General features: G+C 33.2%; 2 protein-coding genes and 1 pseudogene across 4 annotated transcripts; 2 read left to right on the top strand and 1 right to left on the bottom strand.

The window, feature by feature from the left end:
- Positions 1-711: 711 nt before the first annotated feature.
- Positions 712-5,889, top strand: LOC142536777 (condensin complex subunit 2-like). The gene is made up of 13 exons (XM_075642111.1): positions 712-1,072; positions 1,182-1,283; positions 2,026-2,143; positions 2,493-2,566; positions 2,665-2,725; positions 2,879-3,079; positions 3,195-3,478; positions 3,585-3,729; positions 3,834-4,081; positions 4,287-4,317; positions 4,676-4,818; positions 5,170-5,280; positions 5,467-5,889. The coding sequence occupies exons 1-13, from the start codon at positions 833-835 to the stop codon at positions 5,680-5,682; spliced, it is 1,974 nt and encodes a 657-aa protein (XP_075498226.1). The 5' UTR covers positions 712-832; the 3' UTR covers positions 5,683-5,889.
- An 865-nt stretch (positions 5,890-6,754) lies between these two features.
- On the top strand, positions 6,755-11,715 carry LOC142536776 (NEDD8-activating enzyme E1 regulatory subunit AXR1-like; annotated as a pseudogene).
- A 3,958-nt stretch (positions 11,716-15,673) lies between these two features.
- Positions 15,674-24,539, bottom strand: LOC142536775 (protein RRP6-like 3). Of its 3 annotated transcripts, none has more exons than XM_075642108.1 (12): positions 24,243-24,539; positions 23,886-24,157; positions 22,723-22,821; positions 21,537-21,620; positions 21,270-21,356; positions 20,463-20,583; positions 19,853-20,037; positions 19,639-19,683; positions 18,723-19,231; positions 18,135-18,633; positions 16,626-17,302; positions 15,674-16,192 (listed from the first exon to the last, which is right to left on the bottom strand). In XM_075642108.1, exons 1-12 carry the CDS (start codon positions 24,514-24,516, stop codon positions 16,117-16,119), a joined length of 2,928 nt encoding a protein of 975 aa, XP_075498223.1. In that variant the 5' UTR covers positions 24,517-24,539; the 3' UTR covers positions 15,674-16,116. The 3 variants fall into 3 exon arrangements, with proteins under 3 accessions (XP_075498223.1, XP_075498225.1, XP_075498224.1); XM_075642110.1 differs by having other exon boundaries at positions 19,639-19,714; positions 19,884-20,037; XM_075642109.1 differs by having other exon boundaries at positions 19,853-20,034.
- Positions 24,540-26,081: the final 1,542 nt, after the last annotated feature.

Here is a 26,081-nt window from a genome sequence, read left to right as displayed (position 1 = left end):
TAAAATAAGAAATACTACAAAGAAATAATCTAATTCTTATGTGATTTATACCTTAACATATTGTTTAATATTACTTTGCTTCGATTATGTGAACTTAGTGATAATTGGCACTAATGTAAAACATAATATAATACTTTAAAAAATTTTAATCCGATTACAATTTGATGAAAAGTAGGATTTTTATGTTGAGCATGTATCTTGCAAGACGATCTCACGAATCTTTATATGTGAGACGGGTCAATTCTATCGATATTCACAACAAAAAGTAATACTACAAGCATAAAAAGTAATGCTCTTTCACGGATGACTCAAATAAGACATTCGTCTCACAAAAGATGACCCGTGAGACCGTTTCACACAAGTTTTTGTATTTTATGTTTAGTAAATTTAATGTGAAATATAATATAATTATCGATTTTTTTTTACTACAAAATATAAGAGTACCGTAGGATAAAGATAAATATGAAATATAATTTTGGTTCGTTTAGATTCATCTCACAAAATTGACTCATAGAATCATCTCGTATGAGTTTTTGTGTAATTCATGGGAAAAAAACGATTTTTTAACTCGTCATATTTTGAGCATACATACCAATCACAATCTTGGGATTTCCAAAACCAGTGTTAACAATTTCTCCGATGATAGCAAATATACTTTGTTTTTTTAAGGGAAATGCCAGATGGTATATAGTTATATAATAATAAGCAACTGAAAATTGAAACTCAATGGGGGGAAACATAAACTGCATCGATCATTTTAAAAAATTTGCAATCAAATCTCATATGTTGCTTCAATTTCTTGAAATTTTGAATTCTTCTAACGTTGACGAAAATGGCTGAAGCCTTAAGCCCGAAAGTGAAACAAAGAGCTCCATTCTCCCCGACAAGCCCGTTCTTCCTAGCCTCCAACAATGACAAACTCGAAAGGGCCCAGGCACGCGCAGCCCGAGCCGCTGCTGTCCGCCGCAAACTCGACGCCCCTACCTCTACTGCTCCTGAAGACGACCCATGTCTCGGAAAAGAACAGATCCTTCAATTGTTGCATAATTGCATTAAACTTGCCAGTGAAAATGTTCGGATTTGTTTTTCAGTTTCCGTTGTTACTTCTTTGTTTTCTGTTTTTGTGTATATGTTTTTTTTTCTTTTTTGGTTATATATTTTGAATACGCATGTCCGTTCAGAAAATTAATCAGAAGAATACGTGGGAGCTGAATTTGATTGATCATCTCGTCGAAATTATTAATGTTGAAGAAGAAAATGATGCCGAGACCAATTTCCAAAAGGTAGACTAAATTTTTTTGGGTTCAATTAAAAGGTGCCTTTTTCTTTTAATACATGGGGAAGGTAGCTTCTTGGTTATCGAAAGCTCCGGTTGGCATTGGCTTTGTTATGCATCACTGTGGTTGATACGATCCTATGGGGCGTACAGTTAAATTTATTCCCAATTTGAGCTTTTGAGAACTTAGTTCTCATGTGTATTTTGCTCTTGTTTACTGAAGATTAATAATTGCAAGAGCAGTTTGAAGCAGTTCAAGTTTATGTATTGTATTTGGCGGATTTTGGTACTAAAAAATAATGGGATCCGAACTTTAAAAATGATAGAAAGAATGAAAAAGGAAACTTAATTTTTTTTTTAATTATCAGTCTAAACTGAGTGTCCGACTAAGAAAATTTTGTGCTATCATGCTAGCATTTTGTCTTTTTTTACATATATATTTGATAAGTTGTTGCGGGATTCTGCCCGAGTGGACGATTAAGTGCTTAAGTCTCATATAGAAAGCAATTATGTACGTTCTAGCTTTGGTCACACACATCATGTGCTCAACCTCATATTGAAGTAGGTTTGGCGTGTTGTTATCATCAGTCATATCTGCAAATAATATCGAGTTGGGCTGGAAATGTGGCGCAGAGGCTACTGCTAATGACATCCCTTTATTCAAGAAAACGCTCTCGGAGTGTGCATATGACTTGTGTTTATGTTAGTTTGTACATTTCACACCTTTTATATCTTAACTTGTTATGTAGGCAAGTTGTACTCTAGAAGCTGGAGTTAAGATATATTCCTTGAGGGTGGATTCAGTTCATTCTGAGGCGTATAAAGTTCTTGGAGGAATCAACAGGGTTGGCCAAGAAAATGAACAAGGTTAGGGTTCCTATACCTATATTTCTTCTTGCTTGTCATTATTTTCATAAGTTTTATGCTCATGAATTATTTGATCTTTAGTTGATAAGAACTTAAATGTTGCATTTGATCTGTACATTTTCAGATGTTTGATCTGTACATTTTCAGATGTTTGATCTGTACATTTTCAGATGGATTTCATTCTACCATTTACTCTTACTAAATGCTTTCTGTCAGTATTTGTCACGTGGCTCTTTTCATATGAATGATGGTGCTTGACCTGAGATTTTTCGCGTGTGTGGGTTTAGATAATTGTTTTTATTCCCTTATTTTACTTTCGATTAATTGGGTTTAATATGTACTTATCCAGATCCTATTGTCGAGGATGCCAATATCAATAATGAACAAGAAGAAAATGATTCGAAGAAGGAGCAAGGGAGAAAGGTTAAGAGTCTCTTCCTGTGTAGTAGGTCAATAACTTGATTTCAGTATCTAGTCTATTGACTATTGTTGAATTTGAAAGAGTGGCTATGTATGTGCAGTTGTCTCCGTTATCTACACTGGAGCCATCTTTTAATGCTATAAATGTAAAGAAGTTTGATGGTATGTTAGTCCTTACCACTGTTAGAAAAATGCTTTTGTTTTCCTCGTTTGACTTTGTGAACTCACATTCTCTTTGTATATGTTTTTGCCTTTGTTTTGTTTATGTGTTCACTCTCTGGCATGAGTAAGTGTGTGTTGAATTTTGTCACTCAGTTGCATTTGTGGTAGATCCTCTCTACCATCAGACATCAGCACAGTTTGATGAAGGTGGTGCTAAGGGTCTGTTGCTGAACAATCTTGGAGTTTATGCTGATTGCCGGGTCCTTTTTGATTCAATGGAAGTGCCTGGAAAGTGTATGTCTACCACGTCTCAGTGTGAGGGGGCAGAGACAATTGATTTGTCTTTTGCTAGAGGTATGTACATCTGCAGCATATGTTGGCTTGTATTGGCAGGAATTTACCTTTTTTTTAATTCTGCAGAGATGACTGGTCTCTTGATCACATAATTCTCGTTTGTTTAATGTTTCAGAGTGCATTGAGCAGATGGTGCTGAATATGTCAAACAATATAGAAATATCCCCCAGCCTTGGGGACATATTAAATCAGTTTGATAAAGATGAACGGATACCGTATGATTTGAATTCTTCTGAGCAAGTTATTGGGAGTTCTGACAATAAACTTGACATGGATGGTGATTTCTTCGGAAATGGTGAAACTTTCGGCTTCAGTCATGATAACCATGCAAATACGGTAGATGAAGGAGCTTATGATCAGGATCCAATTTTACCAACTCAGCCAGATGTTTCTGATTCAGTAAATTTTCATCCCTAGATTTTCTACATTATTCTTGTGTCTATTCGCCCTTTTTGAAAAATAAATTATATGTTAATTATGCTCTGTAACTTGTTGCTTTTTTCAGGGTGATGACAGTGTAAAGTTCCATGACCTCCACGAAGATGATAGAATTGGAGAAGTTGATGGCTACTTGTTTTTAAGTTTGGGATTTTCGACAAAGCAAAATGCATGGGCAGGGCCCAATCATTGGAAATATCAGAAGGTGAAAGGTATGCTTTCAAGTTGCAACAGGTGTTTGCACATCGAAAACTTCCAGTTCTTTTCTGTTTTCTACTTTTTTAAGCTCTGATATTTAAGGAAAACTGTTTTATAGATCCTAAGGACCCAGCTGAGGAAATTGGATCAGCAAAAGCCAAGAAAATGAAAAACAAGAAAGCAGAGACAGACCTTGATTTTTCTAGAGCCATCGACAGTGATATTTCAAATATATTTGATGCTCCTAAGAATCCCAAGTCACTGTTGCTGCCAGCAAATCGAGCACCTTGCAACACAAAGCTTCCAGAAGATTGTCACTACCAACCAGAGGATCTTGTGAAGCTATTTTTGTTACCTAATGTTTTGGTAAACTTGATAGTATGACCTCCTGCCCCCTTACCAGCCCAACCGCCAACCCCACTCTTGTTTGCTAGTTTGAATTTGTTGCGTCAGTCGTGGAAGAAGAATGATACATGCTGATCTATGTCTATTTAGTCTTTCAATCTTCTAAATAGATTCAAAACATCATTGTGTTGGGATATTAACCATTTTGTTTTATTTCTACTTGCAGTGCCTTGGAAAGGGTGGAAGGAGGAGGAAAGGTAGGTTTGCCTTGAATGATTTCACACGACCTTATGTGCTACTTTATAGTGATACGAACTCGACCCGGTTTCAGCTTTACAAAAGAAAATAAATTCTTCCATAACCAAGAATAGAGAGTCCTTTCAAATTGTAGACACAATTTGTATTGAAATGTGTCATTGCATGTGGCAACTGACAATTTTTATAACCGAAACATGATAACATGTTGGTATTGTCTTCCTGATGTCAGCCAACATAGGTGACAAATTTTTCATCATTTTGACTTAAATATGTATCTAGCTATTATTTTTTACCCAACTTGTTGTTAACCTTTTCATATCATGTCGGCCCAATGACACCACTAATATGTATGTTTAGATGAAGATATTCAACATCGAGATGACTTTGGAGAAACAAAGTTTTGGGATGATGATGGTGGTGGTTTCGACGGTGCATTTGAGGATGGACATTCCAACAGTGATGTTGAAGAGTCGAGCACACTTATCTCCCAACCTCGGCAGGTTGGTTACATTTTGATAGAGCTTACAATCTCAGAGAGGTTTGCGAAAAATTTTGGGAAAACGTCCAACTGTAGGCAATTTATACGCTGAGATAGGTTTAGTATCTTCATCGGTAGCACATGTTTGTTCCCAGTTCCATCTTTATAGCAATATTCACTCACATGCTAATGGGCAGCCCCAATCGCTGGCAGACAGTTAGTTTTACCGCCTAAAGTGATGCTCAAGCAAGAAAGCTGAAAATTATCCCCTTCTGATATGTTTTTTTTGCTCACCAATACATTCGATCTTTCTGAAACAAAAAGGCAGCTAGAGCCTAGAAGGTATCAGCCATGCTCATTTTTTTTTAAACAGGTAAACAAGATTGAGGTTCCATACGACAAGACTCCCAAACAGGTTGATGTTCATGTTCTCAAGGAAACTCTCTGGGACCATATTCAGAAATTGAATAAAACTTCAGTTCAGGTAAATTTCCTCATTTTAAATTTTAAAGGGCCGCTTTCTCATGATCCTTCAATTACCATAGCTTGTGCCATGTATATGCAAGTACTTGCTTGTGTTTGCATTTACGTATAAACATATCTTATTTCTTTCTTTGTAATCTATCGCTGCTGCAATCATGTAAACTTGACAGCCAAGGAATATTTTCAGGAAGAATTGCCAGAAGGAACAATATCCTTCCGCCAAGTCTTGTCTTGTTTTCCAGACAGCTGCCGAGCTGCAACATCTATCAATGACATCTCACCTCATTTGTGCTTCATATGTCTACTGCATTTAGCAAACGAGCATGGAATGCATATCAATGGCTGCCCGAGCTTGGACGATCTGTGCATACGCATCATACCTCGGATTGATACCCTTTCTTAAGGTGCCATACTTAGGTGTTTTAGTTCTACTTAAACTTGGGGAGTTGGTTTTGCCATATGCACTAGATTTAGATTTACATTTAGATTACTGCATGCTTCATCCTTTGTTTCCCTGGGATTGTTCATTGTAGTTTTGGTGTTTTATTGTTGTAATATCGACGCAATTAGAAATAAATATTCTGCTGATCTTGCTATCACACACACACACATATATAATTTTCTTTCTTGAAATTTGATTTTGATCATAATAATGTCAGTACATGATAAAACTATATTTACTTTCTCAGACATGTTTATATCAAGATTATAAAAACTCTAGGCACAAGACATAGAGAGACCCCCTTGTACCTAGGCCTCACAAAATCCCTGCCCTTTCGCGAGGAATGTGTTTCGGTTGTGAGACGTGGCTTGATTTTTCGCCACCTTGTTTTTATCAGCTTGGTACACCACCTCCAAGATGTTCTTTGATTATAATCACATGCAGCATAAACTTTTACAGTTTTGAAAGGAATCCATCCAACTTTTGCACGAAATAGCTCGGCATGGCGGTTTTTTTGCAGATTTGTAAACATGCCCGAAACTTAATTATTGGATATATTTTTGTAAATTCAGTACAATGATATCTTATTTTTACATGCAGTAATAAATATCTGGTTTGTTATTGTTCATTGATTTATAATAATAAATATTAAGTAATGTGATATGATCTATTTACAAAATTAAAATTTAAAATAATACTTACTATTCAGTAGTGGACATGTTAGCGGATGTGACATCGCTGATAGTTGCACCTAGCCAGACAAAATGTACATCTTTTATCGTGTAAATTGGTGTCTATTTTCCCTTGAAAACAATGTGCTAAAACTCCAACAGTTAATGCCCCGTATTCCATTTATTATATTAAAAATAAAAAATAAAAAATAAATATAAATATAAATATAAATGTAAATATAAATGTAAATTATAAATGTAAATGTAAATGTAAATATAAATATAAATAAAATAAATGAAAAACATTTTATATACACGTGACGTTTTCTTGAATCCCGTAGTCGCTTGTATATGGTCCCGTTCTTCCTTTCTCTCTCAAGATTTTACTTAAATTTTCAGCGTACCGACAAAGCAAAGTAGTGATCTTCAATGGCAGAGACCGCAATTAAATACGATCGCCAGCTCAGGTTATACACGTGACGTTTTCTTGAATCCCATTTCCCTCCACTGTATCCCTGGTGTTCATCATTACGTCCCATAGCTCTGATATTGAATGATTTTGCAGAATATGGAGTGAGCAGGGGCAGGCAGATCTTGAGAAATCAAGCATATGTTTGTTGAACTGTGGGCCCACAGGATCGGAAACCTTGAAAAATCTAGTTCTTGGTGGGGTTGGAAGTATCACTGTTGTTGATGGTTCTAAGGTGGAGCTTGGGGATTTTGGATATAATTTCATGGGTATGGTTTTCCTAATCTATTATAACATGTTTATTTAATTTGTATTGTGAGTTTTTGTCGATGGCTTATTATTCATCCTGTAAATCGGGTTGATGTGTGTTGTTTAGTGGATGAATTGAGTGTTGGGAAATCCAAGGCCAAAACAGTTTGCGCATTTCTATAAGAGTTGAATGATGCTGTCAAAGCAAAATTTATCGAAGAGTACCCGGAGGCCTTAATTGACTCGAACCCGTCGTTCTTTTCACAGGTTTACCTTGGTTATTGCCACTCAGGTGCGGATATATTACTTTTCCAATTCTGATAATCGCATACTTCGGCATTGTGTTTTTATTTTGTTTGTCGCATTGAGTTCGTTTGAATCATAAGTGTGGCCAAACATTGTTCATTGAGGTTCTAGTATATGCTTCTTATGACGCACCATTACTGCAAAGGTTGGTCATTTATTCTGTATTTTAGTTTTTCGAGATGATTAACTTGACCAGAAGGTCTCATATAGAAGTATAGCGACAGCTGGATTATATAGTTGATTCTTGATCTCTGCGGTATTATTCGCTTCACTCACACCTAAAATTTGACCTCGATATTGATGTACAATTCCCGGATATGTTCCCACAGACGTAAGTTGCTCTCATTTTGTTCAAACTTAATTTAAGCTTTGACAAAAACATCCTTTATCCAATTTTCCCTCATGGACTCGAGACAGCGGTGAGGATTGTACCCTCAGAAGTAGAATAACCTCTGTTTGTGTATATCAGAATTGATAGGAATGCACCACATGGGAAACTGTTCTGAGCGATGCAGAGAAAATGTAGAAATATTCTTGATAGGGTAATGGCTTTGAAATTTATTATCATATTCCCAAGGTTTGTCTGTTCTTAATTTTTGGCATCTTACAGTCATAATATGGAACTAAATACATGTGTCAATGTACAATTATCATCTCAATACTGATTTTTGAGCTGGACAAATATTGGCCTTCTAATCTTATTAGTTCCTAACTTCATTGGTTTAGATTTCAAACAGGAATGACATCCCTTTCTATCCCTACTTGATGCTCGTTATCATTTATGATAAGATAGATCCGAAGCTACTATTTTGGAGTAATTGTTGCGCTTCAATTTATGTTGCTGAGCCTATACGAGATGGGGTTTTGGAGATGAGTATTTTGAGTGCTTATCTACCGTTTGATTTAAGTTGGTAAATTTACTTTTCAACCTCTGTAATACTTCAATCAATTTACTTATCAAAGAATTAAGATAAATAATCTCAATTGATTAGTTGATAGCTGGTATTTGAGTATTTTTTTCATATGTATATTCTGTTTGGAGTTGAGAATTTTTATTCTACCTTGTTAAGCATGAAATGAATATTATTGGAAAAGCACACAAAACCTTTTGTTATCTTTCAGAGTCCAGGTTTTCTTTCAGTTTCAGTGTTATCACCTTTTGAAAAGAAAGTTTGTCCCCCAACTTTACAAACTTATACTCACTTAATGCGAATTGGTGAAGCCATATACCATAAGTAGTAATCAATTTTTTAGTTCACCGATACTTTTAAGTTTTTTACATGCCACTCTTTCTTCTTTAGCTTGTTGAAGATTCAATGATGAAACTGGACCGAATCTGTCGTGATGCAAATGTCATGTTGATATTTGCACGCTCTTGTGGCCTTTCTGGTTTCGTCCGGATCAGTGTAAAGGTAATTCTTAAAGCAAAATTTTGTTCTTGTCTTGATATTTAGCGAGCAGTATTTAAGCATGGGGATTGCTCCCGCTAAAGTTCAATCGTTTTCAAACGCAAACAAACTTTTTATTTTTTTAAACATGATTAAACAACTTTTTTGTGGTTAGTTTCTGAAACTTCTGTGACAAAAAATTGCCCTAGAAATTTTTTAGTAAACTTGACTGTTAGAAAGGCATGGATGGTAATTTTACTCCCCTTCTTTAGTAACATGCAGTGATTGAAATCAAAACCTGACCATTTTCTGGATGATCTTCGGCTAAATAACCCATGGCTGTCGTGATGCAAATGTCATGTTGATATTTGCACGCTCTTGTGGCCTTTCTGGTTTCGTCCGGATCAGTGTAAAGGTAATTCTTAAAGCAAAATTTTGTTCTTGTCTTGATATTTAGCGAGCAGTATTTTAAGCATGGGGATTGCTCCCGCTAAAGTTCAATCGTTTTCAAGCGTAAACGGACTTTTTATTTTTTTAAACATGAATAAACAACTTTTTTGTGGTTAATTTCTGAAACTTCTGTGACAAAAAATTGCCCAAGAAATTATTTAGTAAACTTGACTGTTAGAAAGGCATGGATGGTAATTTTACTCCCCTTCTTTAGTAACATGCAGTGATTGAAATCAAAACCTGACCATTTTCTGATGATCTTCAGCTAAATAACCCATGGATAGAACTCGCAATGTTTAATTGACATCTTGAAATTCCCGCCCCACTGGATATATGTGAGAATATGAAGTGCTCTGTTTAGTACACCTCAAGCGAATTTCCAATGGTGATTATTTATTTCTTCTAATATGATTTTTGACGTGATATTTGCATTTGTTTTCTCATGCTTTAGGTATTCATAGCTAATGAAGGTGGTGGAGAGGCTCCTTTGGAGGGATCAATCCCAGATATGACGTCTTCATCCGAGTTAGTTCTCCCAGCCATATTAGTTATTACCTTTCGTGCTTTGACTGCACCTTATGATGCATCTGGTTACTTCATTAGTTTGTTTGTTCCAGGTTGTATATTGACCTACAAAGAATCTACCAAGCCAAGGCTGAGGCAGATTTTCTCGTTATGGAGCAGCATGTGAGAAAAATATTGAAGAAGATAGGTAGAGATACAGATAGCATCTCGAAGGCAACCATAAAAAGCTTTTGCAAAAATGCACGAAAATTGAAGGTTTATGTTCTTAACATTTTTTCTTATGTTCTCTGTCCAGAGCTATTTAAATGTTAATTATATAACTGGTATGTCTTTTTACTCTAGCTGTTATTGTGTTTAAGTATCTCGATACTTCTAGCATTTTAAATTTTAATGAAAAATTATATAATTTTGATTGTACTTTCGCATTTGATTCATTTTTGTACCAGTTGTTGATCATATAGTCACAGTTTTCCTGATAATTGAGCTTCCTTTCATTGTTCTTGTTTCAAAATACTTAGATGTGCAGATATCGCCCCATTGAAGATGAGTTCAATTCTCCAGTTCAGGTTGAATTACACAAGTATTGAACAGATGAAGACTACAGGTAACTTTTTCCATATGCCATCAACACTCCATTGGATGCCATGGTTTATCACTTCGGGTTTTCACCAAACAAGAAAATACAGTGTTTCGTTTAATCAACAAAAGGATGACTACAATCTGAAAGGATAATTGCTGGTTTCTTCATAATGTCACAAGGCACATCTAGGATAATATCGATGATATTAATTTCTCCCAACTTGCTACCTTTATCAAGCTAAAGTTAAAACTGATTGCTTTGTAGACCGATGCTAGTGTTTGGATGAGTTTGAAATAGAAATCGAGCCCAAAATCTCTCTTATCATAATAAGTCGAGCATTTTTTACTCTCTTGGCAGTTCGGCTTCACAACTTAAAAAAAGATTATTATGTGTTATTCCCTTATGTGCTCAAGTATCTTGCCTTTCGCATAACAGGCAATACAGCAATTGATTTCACTGGTAATTTTATTGAATGATGCAGCATCGCCGTGGGATTTTATATTCTTCTAAGAGTTTTGGATCGCTTTGCTGCAAATAACAATAGTTTTCCGGGGCAATATGATGGGTAAAAACTTGAAGCCGTAATTAGTCAAGTGATCCTTTTCAAAACCAATGCCTTATGCCTGCGTAATTGTGATCATTATTCTGCAGTGAGATGGATGAGGAGATATCGAGATTGAAAACAACGGCTGTTGCCCTAGTTAGCGATTTGGGTTGCAATGGATGGACCTTAATGGAGGACCTCATTAATGAGATGTGCCGGTATGGTGCTGCAGAGCTGCATGCTGTTGCTGCCTTTATTGGTGGAATTGCTTCACAAGAGGTGATTAAGGTTGGTGCAGGCCTCGTTAAAATTTCTCCATTTTTTCCTAATAAGAGCAATTCTGTTTCCGTAAAAACGTCATACATTAAGCCTGTTCTCCTATGCAGCTCATTACTAGTCAGTTTGTTCCAATGAGTGAGACTTTCATCTTTAATGGGATCGATCATAAGTCACAGCTGTTGTTACTTTAAGCTTTGTAAGGGAAAGGTATGTCGTATGTTTCTTTTCTTAAAATCTGAGGAATTGGTATCATGAATAGTAATTGATTGTATGAACTGATAAGTGCACTGCGCATTTTTTTGTAGGTAGGTAGTAATTCTTTCACGTACGTGCGGACATTGCATGAACTGGTATGAGAATCATCTGGGGGCATACCCTTGCTTCTGGATATCAGTTTTTATGAGATTGAAAATATTTATTTCGACAATTGTTCGAGGCAATGGAATGTTAATTGAACATATTGACTCCAATAAATAGTTAAAGCGATATATTTGAAGTTACATTCCACCAAATATTGTACGACTGTGTACTGTTGAAGGTACTAGGTAAAGACACGTGCGACGCACGTGAAAATACATTTCTATTATCAATAATTGTTGTTAAAGAAATGAGATCAGAAAAGATTAATTTAGAAAAAATTATATATTAATGATTTCATGCTATATTAGTCGATAGAAAATAAGTAATGCTACATGTGCAACCAAATTTGTACAATAATTCTTACAATTCAAAAAAATCAATACAGAAATTTCATTTATCAAAATCTCTTGATAAATTAAATATAAAATCTCATTAGATAATAACAAAATCTCACGATATAATTGTTGTAAATATCGCAGTACGATATATTGGTTATATCTTTAGCATCATCCGTAGGAAATTCAATGTAATATAATTTGTACTACATGTATTATAAAATGAGTGAAAAAATATTTGTTTAAAAATTTTATGTGTTATAAATCTAAGGATATTCTTGAATGGAAGGATTTCAAATCCATGGATTTCAATACATTCAAATGTATTTTTGTTATTTAGAGAAGTAACATTATAAACTTCAAATCCACTCATTTCATGTTTATATAATAGTATTTCATGTTAATTATGATATTTTTCAAGTCCACCCAATAATAATGTTATTTGAAATTTATTCTATTTTATATAAATAATAATATGTAAATAAGTCATGTGTAGATTCAAGATTTTATATATTGTTTCATTGTTAACAATAAAATTATAAATCTAATCAATAAATTTGAAATCAATTTATCCAAGCGCAATCTAAATAAATTAATAATTGTTGAAAAACATATTAGTAATAAATATTATAATTTTGTATAAATTAGACATTGGAGAAAATATAATATAAAATTGATATCACAATAATTATTAAAATTAAATTTGAGAGAAGAAAAAAGTATAATACATAACGTTGACCACTTATTTTACCACGTGTTATTGATTTATGAAAAATAAAAATATAATATAGATAATATATTCTAAACCTTAAATTAAATTATTGCGTCAAATGTTTTCTTCTTTTATATTTTCAATTTATATTGTTTTCACGATTTTTTTTTGTCATCAGTTTTTTCTTCTCTGTGAAAAAACAATATTATCGTCATCTTCATTAGCAAATCTTATGTGAAGAAATGTATATTATTCTCTATTTGATGTCTCTACAAATATTCACACAAATTAAGTGTTTTGTAGAAAAAAAATGTTTGTTTCATCAAGCAAATAAAACCAAAGAATTTTGTTATTTCAGTATTCTACAAAATATTTATTTTTTGTAAAAAATATTTTAACTTAATCTACAAGCAAATAAAATCAATGAATTTTGGTTATTCTATCTTCTAGACAACTGACAAAATATGATTTAATTAATATTTTATTATATTTATCAAAAAGTGTTCAACTCTTAATGATATAACATATATTTAAATACAAAAATTCAAAATTACGATAACATATTTTGTTTATTTCATGTTATATTATTGGAAGTATTAAATTTGTATATATTAATTTTTTTCTGAGAAACTTCTTGCATATATAACTCATTCAAAAGATTATAGATTTACAAAATAAAACAAATCATATTCAATTTAATATTTTGTGAAAAATATATGTTCACTCCATCTACAAGCAAATAAAAACAAATAAATTTGACATTTCTTATTATTAATCATAACTCATAAGGAGAAATATTGAGAAATAATGAATAATTTTTGTAAAGATTTATTCATAATAATTTTAAAAATTTACCTCAAAGATATGTCATTTCAGATTACATAAATCTATAATTGATTTACTTATATTCATCCTTTATAAAAATATATCTTCGTCAATTGCAAGATCATCAAATAAGTAATTGTTATAGTTTCTGATCTTTATAAAGACGAAAAATAGTTAAAATTAGTAAAACTGTATGTGTTCAATCATATATTGTTAAATTTTAATAATAAACTAAGGCTTTGAAAAATATTAGTTGGATTTTTTTATAAAGAAAGATAGATAGAATAAACACTCACGAAATATTTATAAGGTCGTCTTTCTTCTATATCCAATAATGCTTTGTATCATTTTTGTAAAATGTAATTAACCGTCGAACCTTCTTCGTAACACCAACCCACGTGATATAATTATTTGGATTCATTATTTTAATTCTTCGTTTTAAATTAATTATTCTCAATTAATGCAAAATAGAGGATATTTAATATCATGTCCTTACACAAATTATGTTTTTTGTGGAAAAAATTTACTATATTTATAACCAAATAAAACAAAAGAATTTTGGTATTTCAATATTGTACAAACTAATTTTTTTGGGAAAAAATTATTTTCGCTTCATCTATAAACAAATAAAACCCATGATTTTTTGTATTTCAATATTCTCAAATTAATATTTTGCGGAAAAAAATATGTTCAATTCATCTACAAGAAAATAAAAACCAAAGAATTTTGGAGTTTCAATCTTCTTGGCAACTTGATCCTTGGCCCTTGCCTAGCATACGTAGATTGATAATCTTGACATCATCATAATAATCGATTTTACAAAAACTTCCTCACCAAATTAAAGATAAACTTCTTGCATATATAAAAGCATTCAAAAGATTATAAATCTACAAAATAAAATAAATCACATTCAAACAAATATTTTTGTGAAAAACATTTGTTCACTTCATCTACAAGTAAATAAAAACCAAATAACTTTGACTTTATCTATGGAGAAGTAGTGAGTATTGCTAATGAATAATTTTTATAAAAATTTATTTATCGTAATTTTAAAAATTTACATTCAAAGATATATCTTTTAATGTTACAAAAACTATAGCTGATTTGTCAATATATATCTTTTATAAAAATAATCATTCGTTAATTGCAAGAATCTCTCATAAAATAATTGTTATAGTTTCTAGCCTTTAAAAAGAGAAAAATATAGTTAAAATTAATACAAATATATTATTCAATCTTATATCGTTAAATTTTCATAATAAACCAAGGCTTTGAACAATATTAGTTGACTTTCTTTTTGATAAAGAAATATAGATAAAATAAATACCAATGAAATATTTATTAGGATTATCTATATTTATATATGATAATTCTTGTATTATTTTGTAAATGTAATTAAATATCAAACCTTCTTCATGACACCAACCTTGTTAAAACAAAAACAAAATTAGTTTAATTATTTGGCTTCATTAGTTTAATTCTTCATTTTAAAATAATTAATCTTAATGAACGTAAAATAAAATATATTTAACATCATATCGTTATACAAATTAAGTTTTTGTGGAAAAAATATTTTCACTTTATTTACAAAAAAATAAAACAAAAAAATTTTGTTATTTTAATCTTCTACAAATTAACTTTTTTGTGAAAAAATCTACAAATTAAGTTTTTTGTGAAAAAATTCTTTTTCACTTCATCTATAACCAAATAAAACCAATATATTTTGGTATTTCAATCTTTTCAAATTAATATTTTTTGTGAAAAAAATTTGTTCAATTCATCTACAAGAAAATAAAAATCAAAGAATTTTAAAGTTTCGGTTTTTTTGGCAACTTGATCATTATCTAACATAAATATAGTTTGACAATTTTATCCTTATCATAATAACTGATTTACAAAAATATCCTCACTAAATTTTTCCTGTATGTACAAACTAAGAACAAAGTTGACAATACACAATAGAAAAACTTTGACCTTATATGTATAGATTGATCATTATCTAACATATATCCTTATCATAATAACTGATTTGACAAAAACATTCTCACTAAATTTTTCCTGTATGTACAAACTAAGGACAAAGTTGACAATACACAATAGAAAAACTTTGATCTTGATTCACACTTTTATAATATGTATGTATAGATATGTATAGACTAGTGGTGGCCATGCGAAATTTAGGTAATAATATGGGAAAACCCGAAAAACCACCATTGATAGCGCTATGAATTGTCAAAATAGAAACTAGCTGAGCAACACTCGGTTAAAAGAAGAATATGTTAATGTTAATTATTAAATATTAAATCATGTAAAAACATTCTTGGACTCCCTACCAAATTGGGGTACACTCAAATACGAGCTCAAACCTATTGGCAGAAACCCATGAGTTATCTCATGAATTTGGGAGCCAAATTCGCAAGTACAATGGTGACCTTGTTCATGAAGCCAGAAACTTGAGTTAAGCTTGTGAAATTGTGAGCCAACTCGTGGCTCGACTAGAGCTCGATTTCTTACATGTGCTAAAAGGACCTCAAAACAAATAAACAAGGCGCAACATCTCACAATCCCCTTCTGTAAAGTAGAATAACCGCCAATGAATCAATAGAGAGCCTTCTTTAAGAACGCGAACGAATAATAAAAGGGATAATATAAATATATGAAAGTTACACCATTAGCTTGGTATAACACGACATCTTGTGCATCTATACCGTATCAGATACCGCACAAACTTTGTTGGCAGGACTGTACACGCTGAATTCTCCGAAATCTCTTTTACCACTGGGGCAAAAAAAAGAAGAAGCCATTAGCGTCAAATCGTGCTCACAGAACTAATAAAACTAGCCATTCTCCATATGCAATAGTTAACAGCCATATTAAAAGATTTAAAAAAAACACTCAATCAGTAAAGCATGAACAGTGCATAAGACCCACTGATATCTATCATTTTCAATCAATTATACCACGAATATTAAATTTGAATATATACTTTATTCTCAGTGTAGATCGAAGATTCACATATTTTGCATTTTCCCTCACAAGACCATTTTTCTTTTCTTTATTTTTTCAGTCAGCTTCCTAAATAAACCGATATCCACCAGATACTCTAATCAGAACCTGATAATAGAAGAAATTGATCACCTCATGCTCTAGATTGCCAAACTAATAGACATGAAAGCTTTTATAATTTAGATAGTACCGAACATCAGCATACCTGTGCATTACATCCCAGCCAGCCGGCAAGAAACGAGGATGAAGAGCCTCAACAAAAACTTGTCTCCATCTTTGGCAAAATTGATTTATGCCATCTGGTCCATACTCCTTCAGCAGACACTCAACGATCTGTTTCCCATGGGGTCCATGACCTAATAAGGATAGTTTTGATTCATGCTTCAAAGAACTATCTCTAACTTGACCTGCACTGGAAATTTCTTTTGATATGCTACTGTTTCCTGATATATTATCATAACTGGAATCAGACGCTAATACGGCACCCGGAACATTCTTAACAACTGAATTCATATAATTGGTATTAGCGGAAAATATTGTATTATTGCCACCGATACAAGAAGATGAAGGCTGCCTGCTTACTCCTGTATCCTCTACCATTAGAATATCCTCATAATATTGTTTCTCATCGGTCTCTCCAGTATTGCTAACTAAAGAATCCAATATTTCACCCCTTGATGCATTTTGAGAGGAGATATTTGCCTTACTCCCAATGTTATTTTCTTCCTCGTCACTCAGATTTTCATGTTTTCTAACATGTTTAAAGGCATAACCTTTCTTTTTTCCAAACTTTCTTCTCTCATTAGGACTCATTCCAACCATCAAAGCTCTCTCAAGATCTTCCTCTGATATTTCTCGCCTACCATAATACATCATTATGATCTGCTCAAAGAAATAATTTGTTAGTAAATAGTTCAAGAAAATGGATATGAGATTTTCATGAAACGGGGAAAATACATTACAGTTTGACAAGATTGACGTTTGACAAAATGATTTTAAGAACATTTAAACAAACTCATATAAACACATCTATGATTACTATCATCAGTAATTGTTTAATGCCATACTACATGACAAACACTGTATTATGTTTGATTCAGGAAATCTGAAAGCAGAGAGAGTGTTCACAATGAAATAACTAATGCGCCAAAAAAAAACGAAAAACAAAACATGGAATTTTCCTTTTGCATGTCAATCTATCTCTATGTGCGAGTGTGAACTATGGAAAATTACTCCTAATCAAATGTAAACCACAAACCAACACAATGAGATACGAGGAAAAATCTATATCAATGTAAATACTTCATTATTACTAATATCTACCATCTGCATCATTTAATATGAATATTGAATTAATTGTATTATGAAACTAGATTCAACTTCCATTTACTTTCATATTTTACACAATAAATTGAGTCCTTTGTAGATTGTAATTTAATTATTGTATAACTTAATTTGTTATTACTAATATTCAATATACTCTTTCAAAATATTTCATTACTTATTTACCAAGTGCCAAGATCCGTATTCTTTCTTCCCAAAAAGTTTTGCAAAGACCATCACTTTACGAATACCTAAACCATGATTCCTGCCCATTTATTAAAAAAGGTAAATTGATTTACGAATGTGGCATCTGAATAAAAATATTTCAACATTTACTTCGGAAAATATTTTTTTCTAAAAATAAATTAACCAATACTTCTGAGCAAAATACCAGCATCAATTCTTCACGGCGTTGGGATGGCATTTGTGGTCCATGGCGTAGCAAAGCCATAGCTGCCGTACGCAACTCTAAAGGAGATACACCTACGTCCCCGGATGTCTCAACAGGCAAAGAAGATGTAGGAATGTTATGCGTCTCATCAAAATTGACTACTTTGTGAACAAAAAGAGGTATCCCAAATTCAGCAGCTACTTTTTTCTTGTACTTTTCAGCAGCAGCGTGAGCAATTTCATGACAATCCACACAAACAAGGACAATATCATGGGAACGATGACTTTTCAAATGCTCAGGGAAATGTATTCTGTAGCATGAAGGTATAATTCTATACCGCAGATAGTGGTTCGCTTCACCACAACCAACACATATATTTTTCTTACTTTGAATGTAAAAGTCATTATCCTCGTCTTCTGGCCGTCCTTTTGGTTCAAAGAGAAGCATGATAGAAGGAGGGTCATCTTCCACCAGTTTTGCCAGATTCCGATTGATATACCTGAACCAACATGTTCATTAGAAGATTACCCAGTATGACACGTATAAAGGGTTGCAATAAATAACAAACATCCAAAAAAGACATTCAACCATTCAAGCTTTCTGCGATCGCAATAACATAACAATCGCCCGTCATCAGCATAGATCTTGCAGTTGTGATAAACTGGGGATTTGCAGGAAAATTTTTGCACAAATAGCTCTCGCGAAGCCTTCTTCGCAACTTGTTTTGAAACTCTGAATCTTGTATGAATGGAGGCGGATCTATAGGCTTGTCTCAGGTAACTTTTTGACATAAGAGCATAATTATAAGCAGAAAGAGGACAGCTACCTCCTGGACCTAGGTGCTGCTGGACAAACGATTGAAATACATCCTCAATCTTTGTTACACTTTCTCGGAGCAAGTAAATAAGGTCTTCTAAATGTGAGCAAACAACAGGAGATGGAGATTGGTAAGGAAATCGTGTAGTGAATTCTGAATCTTCGTCCACTTTGGAGATGGTGCTACATATTTCGATCTCGGTTTTTGGAATCTTAGTTGCCAGTGCAATTATGGCATTCTCAGACAAAACAAATTTCAGACTCTCATCGTGGAGACGAGCCTGAAATAATACATCGGACCAAGTTGGCTGTTATAAACCCAATTCAGTATGAGAAATGCAAACATGTGCAAAGTAATGAGAACATAGTGATATGCTAAAGAAGGAAAAAATAGAAACTTATGGAAGCACGTGTGAACTTACTATAAAGTTTATGGTAGTACACATGACCTTACTTTTTAAAGGCTCCCTCTTACAAGTAATCACTTTGTAATCTCAATAAAGTTAACGATTGTAAGGTATTCAACTTGAAATACCATTTTTATCGTGTCGACGATACAAAGTTACTCTAAAATACTAGAGTTCCACAAAAATAAATCAGGTCAGCAACAATAAAAATATAGATAATATGGTAAGCACACCAATGATACAAGTCTTTTAATAGGAAGATGAGGCATGCTTCAACTAACCATTATATCCCTCCATGTGCAAAGTAGTTTCACAATTTCCTGAAACTGAAAGGAAATGTTCATCAGCGTTTGTCCACTCATACCCACGTGGATAAATTACATCCACCTCCCCATGTTGATCCAATGACTTTTCAAGTGGTGTGAGGTCATGTAATTAGGTATACATCAGGGAACGTAGACATATTCACTCTTAGGTACTCAGAAAGTAAGATACCTTTGTGTTGCAAAGACCAGGAATTTTTTCCTGATCATTCATGCAACGAGAAATGATTGATGCTGCAGCCAATTCTCCTGGACAAGCTTCAACATCTTTTGTGAAAAGCTGCAAACAAGTTGCATTGGAACGTCGACTAGCCTCGAGAAGAAAATGGAATTTATCACCAGGAGACAAATTTTCTGCTGCACTTGGTTCTCTTTAGGATGTTGATGGTGTGAAGAGCAGAAATATAGACTAAAAGACTATGATGACTCTATTACACTTCAAAATTAGTACTCTTACATACCATTTTTCAGCATCTTTTCATTTTCTTTCCCTAATCTCGTATCTCAATAAATGAAACAATTTCAGCTGTCATGTCAATGGTGGTAACTAGACAAATGACAAATTTTCTGTTCTAAACCTCACATAATTATTTGAACGTGTCTCATATTATAAGAAAGATTAAAAGAAAATATAACATGATTGGGAATAGAATATTCTCCAACAATTTCTAGAGGTAAAGTTGCATTATCATAGAGTATAGGAATTATGATTAATAAGTGGGGAATTTTAGAAGTTCTCATTAAGTTTTTGTGCAGACATGGAAGTAACATTTATACCATACCTTTTTTCTGCCGATGCAACTCCAAACAAAGACAATGTGCAATATATAACAAATAGTGTGCATCTGTTCGAGCATATTGTATCATTTCCTCAGATAAGGGGCGTCGTCTCCAATCTTCTCTCTACAACACAGATGATTGTACAAAGTCAGCTACAAATCTTCACTATGAGAGTCTCCTTCGTGTTCAAAGCTAAAAGAAAGGGAATCATTGAGGAATCTGTTGTGAAATTCAGATCCACATGATCCAAAGTTTTTTCTATTCATGAATTTCTCAAATGCGCAACCCCTCCATAGACACGTGTATTAGAAAATTTGAAATTGCTGGTAAAGTTAACTAATTGGTTCTCATTTTCTTGACAAATTTCAATTTAGATTCCCCTGCTTGAATCACCACTAAATTTCACAAATAATAATAGAATTTTCCCTGTAACACCTCATATCATGGAAAATAAACATGAAGAGTAATAATTACAAAAAAAAAGGACAAATAAAACAAGAAAAACCATCCACAATACTGTAAAATCAGTATATCATTTAGTGTAAATAATTAGTATTTCAAAGTCAGACAGTCTCCACTTTTAATTCGTCTCATGCTTTTGGAAAGTGCCGGTAAAAATTGAAAGGTGTGCAAACATATTTTATTCAAGGATGCATTTTCAAGAAAAGAAGTGAAGACACGGACAAAAGGTTTCTTATCATTGCTTTTTTTTGCGTACAATTATTCAAGAAGAGGAACAAATCAAACATGATATTCAATTATCTGTATTAAATATGAAGATATAAGAAAATATCTAAAATAATAAGTACCTGTAACACTTTATTTGTGGAAACTCTGCAGTATGTTTCAAGTAAATATGCCAATGACCTCTGTGGTTTGGATAACACGTCGCATGCCTGCAATATAATTGCACCAACAGCAATTACAGAATAGCCCCTCCACGAGATAACAAATAAAAAGTATAAGACAAAACCTCCAATATCTAATGTTCTCCTTTAATCTTAAGACATTTTGGATAGTAGTTATCAGAAACTTCATTACAGAAAAACTTCATAGAAAGCAGGATAAGATCTCACCTTAGCCGTATCAAATAAGTTCACAACATAGATGTGGAAATCTCTTTGAAGCCAGATAATGTCATTATCAGCACCATGAAATACCTGCACCATGATATTTTTTACCGCAAGCACCACTTGATTTAATTACCTCATATAATGTTTTGCATCATATGGCTTCATCAAAAAACTATTAAGCTCTCATTCAGAAAAAAGATTTAGAGCCAGTTTGCCTAAACTTATAAACTATTTAAAAGGTTTTGTAAGATGTTTAACGACTTATAAGCCGTCTAAAAATGTTCAGTAAAATTTTTCAAAAAAGAACTTGTAACATTTAACTGTTAAGACCTTTTTTCAAAGAAAATTTATTTTTTAAAATCATATAAGTTTTGGTTAGAAAGATCTCAACACTTCAGCTAATATCCAAGATTCTTCTTAACTCCGTTTTTCTTCACTATTTTTCCAGTCTTTTGATCATTTGTTTTGTTTCTCTACTTTTCTATTAAAACTTTTTAAATCCAAAGCTTTAAAAGCTTGTTTTTTAAAACAAAATGTCTTATATGTTGCTAGAACATCTTATAAACTCAAAAGGATTACAAGATGTTTAAGTTTAGCCAAATAGGGTCTTATTCATGCACCATTCATGACTAAATTTGTGTAACAGAAAAAATTAAGTTACTTTTTCCCTGAGCATAAGATTCTATCTTTTCAGGCTCTATCAACCACAGCTAGGGTGTAAAAGAAAAAGATATCCTCCTTTCAACACTTGGATATGCACATCTGCATCCTCAAATTAGCACATCTGAACCTTCTATTTGCTATTAAGTAGTCTCCTTTTACTTTCAATTTCGAACAAGGACTATATTTTAGTCACAAGAAAGGGTGCGGTGTGAATAACATCAATCTTTAGTTCTAGTGAATTCACTGAATTGTGACGACTAACATGACTCTGACCTATATGTTTCTCTGTAGTTGAGACTTGAGAGTTTAAAAGACATCATGATACTCTTCCTAAGCCAGTAAGCAATTGTTAATTTTCTTATTTAAAACCACCAAAAAAAAAAGATTCAAGTATTTTCAATTAGTAGAAAATATAGCTTGAGTTCATATAATTTATTGAACCACCATCACACAAGATCAAAAGGATTTAAAACCACCAAAAAAACTGAACTAAGACAAATTCAAAACAAGAATATCGATGCATCACCTTGCAGATTCCAGGATTAGCAAATGCTGGCCTAAGAAGCCCCATCATGTCATGTAATCTAATTGTGTCGATTAGATAATCATTCCTTTTAGTGGATATCTGTATCAATTTTGCACACTTTTAATATAAACCTAAGTGAAATAAAATAGCTTGGAAGAAGAATACATAAGAATGTCAAGTGCACACAGTTGCCTAAGACTGAAAAGCAGAACTTGAAGTGTGAAAGGTTCTTCTTTCTGTGCCATTTCCATGTTCAATGAAAACATTCCAGATTTGTATGGGTGTATAGTGTGGTCTAAAATATTGCAAGATAAAGTCCCTTCCCCTGACATATGATATAAGCCATGTTCATCTATTCATTTGAAAACGCAAGTAAAATAAAAATACCTAGCATTGGCAATATAGCCATAAAAGATGAATGGGAGCCGTACTTGCATTGACTCAAAGAATCAAAGAAACCACATTATAAGCAACCATTCGCACAAGAGTTAGTAATAATTCTCAGTAGGGCACAGGGTACCAGCAATCTGGGCTCTAGGTTTAATAGAAAACAAACATTAGCAATTGACAGTGATGACAACTAAATTACTTTCTAAGAAATGAGAAATGGTCAACTGTAAGGTGCCTAGCACTAAAATGAACCCCAAGCACTCAAAGCATGCACTTGGACTTGCACTTGCATTTGCTTTACCAAAAATTTAGTGTTTATGCATAACTACTTACGTGTCATCAAACAAATAAGTAAATGGCAAACACCCATTTTGTGCTTCAGATTACAGGTGTTGACATGAGTAAAGATGCAAGCACAGCAATTGGGATGCACGGTCGTTATTTGATTATTTAAAAATAAAAAGACAAGAAAGTCATTTCCCTCATCATACTTTTTTTATAAATTGGTTTAAGAGGAACATTCGTTCTGTTTTTTTAGGGCTGAATCTCGGCCGATCAAGACAACAAGGCCACAAATTGGTTCTCTTTTAATGAAACTGCACATAATTTATTACTTAAAATGGAAAAGAAAAAAAATCAAATTTTAATAATTTTCTACAAACGCTACAAATTCCTAATCACCCCTGGCTTATTCACATAAATGATCATTAAATGGAAATCAATGCACTTAAACACATAAGAGCAGACGTAATAGTAACAATGTCGAATGAAACCTGAACAAGAGCTGTGAAGCCTAAAAAGGACCTGAAGCTGTGCTGCTCAGTATCCACTGCAAACAATCTCACTTGACTCAACACCTCCACGAGCTCTCGCAATCCCGCTTCACTATCAACCCACACAAAAGAACGCCCCATGGTCGAAACTCCGCACTCATAATCATCACCATAGAGGCACTCCAGAATCCCAACATTCAGAATCCCAACATTCGGATTCTTAATCAACCTCGAAATCTCTCCCTTATACGGATGCAAATTCGTGCATTCCTCTGTAAAAGGAAAACCCAAGCAATCCATTCAACGTATAAAACAAACAGGTAAGATAATGACCGTAAATAAAATAATAGCTCATACCGTCTGCCTGTACATCCGATGCGTGGAGCATGAGGTGCTTGAAGTGATAATATGAATTGTCGGTCAAAACTCGTTTGAAAGTGCTCTGAGGCTTCGGTTCCGTATTCAAATAACAAGATTTCACCCGTCGTTTGTTCACGAGTAGATGTTTAATTAAGAGGATAGAGACTGCTAGTGCCAAGAAGCAGGTGAAAGCGACAACCGCAGCCGTCGCAGTCGCCGCTCCGCTCAGTTTGTCTCCTTCCATCGCCATTGCTGCCGAGCTCGGTGCCATGGTTTTTTGCAGTCAAAGCACTTGAAATAACTCGACTACTGGTAGCCTTGGAAAACGGACCATTAAACTAGTTGGGCCGAAGTGACCATAGCCCAACGTACACGATACTTCTCTAGTTATAAATAATTGGGCCTCAGCCTGATTACCTCAGCCCGACTTACACGACACTTCTCTAACTATTATAATTGGGCCTGAGCTTATTGACCCGATAGGCCTCGTTCGTTCTTTCATCTAGTAGAGGATCCAGAAGTTAAAATTAATTAAGCCCAATTAGTTTTCTCGAATCGGTTAGATTTTCAGTTGATTCGTAAGAAAAACATCGGAATTCAAGCTTATTAAAGCTTGAATAAAAATAATGTAAACTCAAATATCGAGCTGAAATTATTTAGTTATATAGTTTATTCAATTGGACATGATTGATATATGCTCATGCATGTTGGAAATTTTCATATATACTTTTTAAGAATATGTTTTGTAATTTTATAAGTGTTCGCCGAGTAAAAAACACGATTCTTATGTTGCTTTATTGGGTACGTTGCCCACGAGAAATGGGTAAGCCAACTCCCCCAACTTCAATCACATGATTCTTGAATATTACTGATCTATACATTTGACCCACCAACATTAGTATTAATAAGGATAGCAACGTAGTGGGATCGGTTTGTCATCTCTATTTATGTCCTTAAATTGTATTACCGCTATCATAGTAGCTTTTTTCCTCAAACCTAAACCCGCGGAGATAAAATCTTCATCTTCGTTCTCGTGTCCACTTCAAAAATAATAATGAGGTGGGGACAAGCCTCGTACCCAATTTTATTATTATTAATAATAATATAATAACGGACTGAGGATTATATTTTCATATCCGCCCGAACTATTTCGGGATTCAAAAAATTCACGAACCTCAACCCGATTTAGTCCCTAAACTCGTCCAATTTCGGCTATTCTCGCGTGATCCTGAACTTGTTGGGATGTCATCTTAAATACTCTAATTTCGTCCCAACTCTATGAGAAAATTATCATCATGGTCAAATTTATGTATAGGACAATTACTTAGAATTTCAAATGGAAATGAAATAACAAGAAAGTTTAAAAAATTATCGACTAACTTATGGCATATAAAAAAGATGGCCCAAATCATAATGCAGCATGGGCATGGCAACCATTTGGATTTTGTGGCTCCAAGGAATTGTAAATATCGATTATATTTAGCAAACATTTAATAGTATATATAGAGGACACATCTCAATGGAATTATCAGACAATAATATTTTTAAATGAAGGTGAGAATGATGAATATATAAAGAAACGAGTGGGATTTTAAATAGATAATAAAAAATATTTCATAATAATAATGATATTTTTTAGTTTTGGAGGAGTTTGTGTTATTTTGATCTCAAAACTTTGTTTAAAACTTGAGAAGTTGATGTCACATTTGCTATAAGTAGGGGTAATATATCGTATCATACCGAAAACATATATTATATATTGTATCTAAAATTACAGTATCAGAAAATATACATGAATATTGTATCAAAACTTTCGATGTATTGAGTCTCGGTATA

The sequence above is a fragment of the Primulina tabacum genome, chromosome 2 (genome assembly GCF_025594145.1).
Source record: "Primulina tabacum isolate GXHZ01 chromosome 2, ASM2559414v2, whole genome shotgun sequence".
Taxonomy (NCBI): Eukaryota; Viridiplantae; Streptophyta; class Magnoliopsida; order Lamiales; family Gesneriaceae; genus Primulina; species Primulina tabacum.
Note: the sequence above shows the minus strand (reverse complement) of the source record. Positions and strands in the feature narration are given on the sequence as shown.

Bases quoted from the DNA above. Each gene is read 5' to 3' on its own strand.
- LOC142536775 (XM_075642108.1), bottom strand. From the start codon at position 24,516: ATGGCACCGAGCTCGGCAGCAATGGCGATGGAAGGAGACAAACTGAGC. The intron at 22,822-23,885 runs GTTTCATTCGAC...AAATTGATACAG, and splicing joins GCTTCACAGCTCTTGTTCAG to ATATCCACTAAAAGGAATGA. The intron at 19,684-19,852 runs GTATCTTACTTT...ATTTCCTTTCAG, and splicing joins CTGGTCTTTGCAACACAAAG to TTTCAGGAAATTGTGAAACT.
- LOC142536777 (XM_075642111.1), top strand. From the start codon at position 833: ATGGCTGAAGCCTTAAGCCCGAAAGTGAAACAAAGAGCTCCATTCTCC. The intron at 1,073-1,181 runs GTTCGGATTTGT...ATGTCCGTTCAG, and splicing joins TTAAACTTGCCAGTGAAAAT to AAAATTAATCAGAAGAATAC. The intron at 3,730-3,833 runs GTATGCTTTCAA...ACTGTTTTATAG, and splicing joins GAAATATCAGAAGGTGAAAG to ATCCTAAGGACCCAGCTGAG.